The 4,029-nt window shown below is 45.5% G+C and overlaps 1 protein-coding gene across 1 annotated transcript in view; it reads left to right on the top strand.

Moving 5' to 3' along the window:
* The window catches only part of DNAH10 (dynein axonemal heavy chain 10), a 189,967-nt gene that overhangs the window by 39,226 nt on the left and 146,712 nt on the right, over positions 1-4,029 (top strand). The window contains 1 exon segment of the mRNA XM_017888965.1: positions 1,974-2,150. Within this exon segment, the coding sequence (XP_017744454.1) occupies positions 1,974-2,150 (177 nt within the window).

The following is a 4,029-nucleotide window of genomic DNA, read 5'->3' as shown; positions in this document are numbered from 1 at the left end:
CCCTGCTTCAGCTCTCGCTGGTCAGGCTGCAGCAGCTGACCAGCACCAATTGTCCGGCACTCCCTAGTGAGATGACCCCAGTACCTCAGTTGAAAATGCAGAAATCACCGGTCTTCTGTGTCGCTCGCGCTGGGAGTTGGAGACTGGAGCTGTTCCTATTCGGCCATCTTGCTCCGCCCCCATCTTAGTTTCTTAATGCTGCTGGAACTAATGACCACAGATGCAGTGACTTAGAATAACACAGATTTATTCTCTTATGCTTCTGGAGGTCAAAAGTTTGCCATGGGTGCCCCTGGGTTTCCATCAAGGTGTCAGCAGGGCTGTATTCCTTTCAGGGGTCTCTAGGGGTGATTCAGTGTGTAGGCCTCCCCAAATTCTAGAAGTTCCTGGCTCCCTTTCATCTTCAAAGCCAGCAGTGGTCACTTTCACATCAAATCACTCTGACCTCCTTTTCTGCCTCCACTTCCTGTTTTAGGACCCTTGTGATTACATAGGACCTCCCCAGAAAATTCAGGATAGTTTCTCTATTTTAAGATCAGCTGGCTGACAACGTTAATTCCATCTGCAACCATAATTCCACTTTGTCATGTAACATTACATATTTTCAGCTTCTGGGGATTAGGATGTGGACATCTTTGGGAGGCCATCACTGTGCCTGCCATACCTAATTACCCTCATGAGAGCTCAGACATGCTTCTTTTAAAAACACAGGTCTGGTGACTGTAGTCAATAATAACTTAATTGTACATTTAAAAGTAACTAAAAGAGTATTAATTGGATTGTTTATAACACAAAGGATAAGTGCTTGAGGGGATGGACACCCCATTCTCCATGATGTGGTTATTACACATAGCATGTCTGTATCAAAACGTGCCCTATACCCCATAAATATATATACTTTACCCACAAAATTAAAACTAAAATTAAAAAAAACCCAAAGGTCTGCCACTGTGGTCATGTCTAGAACAGATTTCAGGATCTCTAATAATTGGATCAAACCAATATACACAGTGGTTATGCTCTGTAATTGTAAGACAATTTGGAGCATTGCATATGTTAAAGAAAAGATTACTACAGCCAGGCTTGGTGGCTCACGCCTCTACTCCCAGCACTTTGGGAGGTCGAGGCAGGCAGATTACCTGAGGTCAGGAGTTCAAGACCAGCCTGGCCAACATGGTGAAACCCCATCTCTACTAAAAATATAAAAATTAGTCGGGTGTGGTGGCGTGGGACTGTAATCCCAGCTACTTGGGAGGCTGAGGCAAGAGAATCACTTGAAACTGGGAGGCGGAGGTTCCAGTGAGCCAAGATCACGCCACTGCACTCCAGCCTGGGCAACACAGTGAGACTCCATCTCAACAACAACAACAGAACAGGCTACTACAGAGCATAAGAAAAAGTAGTAAATAATAAGTAAACAGTGAAAACACTATTCTGCATCTTAGAATATTTTTTGACATTCCACTTTTGGTTTCCTTAAATATTCAAATATTGGCTGGGTGCAGTGGCTCACGCCTGTAATCCCAGCACTTTGGGAGGCCAAGGCGGGTGGATCACGAGGTCAGGAGATCGAGACCATCCTGGTTAACATGGTGAAACCCCGTCTCTACTAAAAAATACAAAAAATTGGGCGTGGTGGCAGCCGCCTGTAGTCCCAGCTACTCGGGAGGCTGAGGCAGGAGAATAGCGTGAACCCGGGAGGTGGAGCTTGCAGTGAGCCAAGATGGCACCNCGTGGTGGCAGCCGCCTGTAGTCCCAGCTACTCGGGAGGCTGAGGCAGGAGAATAGCGTGAACCCGGGAGGTGGAGCTTGCAGTGAGCCAAGATGGCACCACTGCACTCCAGCCTGGGCCACAGAGCAAGACTCCGTCTCAATAAATAAATAAATAAATAAATAAATAAATTCAAATCTCATCTTTCTTGGCTAACTTGTCGATGTTTATCACTTACAGAAGACATTTGATTGCTTTTCAGATTGACATCATTAATAAAATCTTTGTCCAGAACCTTGAAAATCCACCACTGTATAAGAATCACCCTCCAGTAGCAGGTGCAATATACTGGGAACGATCTCTGTTCTTTCGGATTAAGCACACCATCCTCCGATTTCAAGAGGTACAGGAGATATTGGACAGCGATCGAGGACAGGAGGTATGTTGCTCTTGCTAGAATTGGCTCCTTTTGTATTTGATGTTTTTTGTTGTTGTTTGTTTGTTTGTTTGTTTTTTGAGATGGAGTCTCGCTCTGTTGCCCAGGCTGGAGTGCAGTGGTGCAAGCTTGGCTCCCTGCAACCTCCACCTCCCAGGTTTCAGTGATTCTCCTGCCTCAGCCTCCCGAGTAGCTGGGACTACAGGCATGCACCACCACGTCCGGCTAATTATTTTTGTATTTTTAATAGAGACAGGGTTTCACCATGTTAGCCAGGATGGTCTCAATCTCCTGACCTCATGATCTGCCCGCCTTGACCTCCCAAAATGCTGGGATTACAGGTGTAAGCCACTGTGCCTAGCCCTGTATTTGATGTTTTAATCCTAGACTGGCTGCCCTCCCCGATCCCATCCAGCAGAAGCATTAGATCAGGCTGCTGCTGCCGTGCAGCAGGCTATGTAGAGTGGCTCATTTGAGAAGCAGCTCAATTTCAGACCCATGCCTGTAAGTTAGAGGGTCTTTCTGTTATCCTTGCATTTGTGCTCATATTAAACTATCTTTTGTGTTCCCTCTTTTTCTTTTCTTTTTCTTTTTTTTTTAAGACAAGATCTTGCTGTGTTGCCCAGGCTAGAGTGCAGTGGCATGATCACAGCTCACTGCAGCCTTGACCTTCTGGGTTTAAGTGATCCTCCTGCTTCAGCCTCCTGAGTAGCTGGGCCTACAGGTGTGGGCCACTACGACTGGCCCATTTTTGTATCTTTTGTAGAGATGAGTTTTCACCATGTTGCCTGCCCAGGCTGGTCTCAAATTCCTGAGCTCAAGCAATCTACCCACCTCGGCCTTCCAAACTGTTGGGTTTACAGGCGTGAGCCACCGCGCCTGGCCTGTGTTCTTTCTCTTTGGCATCTTAATACATAGGACATCTTCCAGATTGTGGTCATGTGAGCTTCTTCCTGTACTTAATGTTCAGCTTCTTTGGAGGATGCCTACCATGTTTTCGATATGATCCCACCCCCCAGCCCACTGATTTTTATCTGTTATACAGCAGAGGCTGCTAAGCCACTTCTTTGAAGATCCAGATAGTCAATATTTTAGGGGTTTGGACAGTTTCACTGCAATGACTCAACCTGTCATAGTTGCAGCAAGGTATCCCCCAGATAATACATTATGAACACGTATGGCTGTGTCCAATAAAACTTTATTTATGGATGCTGAATTTGAATTTCATATCGTTTTCTTGAGTTATATAGCATTATTGTTCTTTTGCTTTCCTTTCAATCATCTAAATCATTTTCTTCTCTTCATGTAAAAGCTGTTCTTAGTTCATGGGTATAGACCAAGGCAGTTCATGGACTGTAGTTTGCAGAAGGCTGCCAGTCAACCTAGATTTCAAGTTATACCAACGATATTAGTCCATTTTGCTATAAAGAAACTGGCTAATTTGTTAGAAAAGAAGTTTAATTGGCTCACAGTTCTGCAGGCTGTACAGGAAGCGTAGCCTTCCTGGGAGGTCCCACGAAACTCCCTATCATGGCGGAAGGCGAAGTGGGGGCATTTCACATGGTGGGAGCGGGAGCAAGAGAGAGTGAAGGGGGAGGTGCTGTCCACTTTCACATGAGCAGATCTCCCGAGAACTCACTCAGCATCACCAGGACAGTCCCAAGAGGGGTGGTGCAAACCATTCACTAGAATTCTGCCTTCATGATCCAGTTGCCTCCCAGCAGGCCCCGCCTCCAACACTGGGGATGACAATGCAGTATGAGATCTGGGGAGGACACAGATCCGTGCTATATCACCATCGCAGACCAACTCTCCAAGCTTTGGGAAAATTTATCGACTTCCTTTTTCAAAATGTGTTTATATATAATATTAATATATTTTA

Source organism: Rhinopithecus bieti, unplaced genomic scaffold (assembly GCF_001698545.2).
Source record: "Rhinopithecus bieti isolate Rb0 unplaced genomic scaffold, ASM169854v2 scaffold_574, whole genome shotgun sequence".
NCBI classification, from domain to species: Eukaryota; Metazoa; Chordata; class Mammalia; order Primates; family Cercopithecidae; genus Rhinopithecus; species Rhinopithecus bieti.
This window is presented reverse-complemented; position numbering and strand designations above follow the sequence as displayed.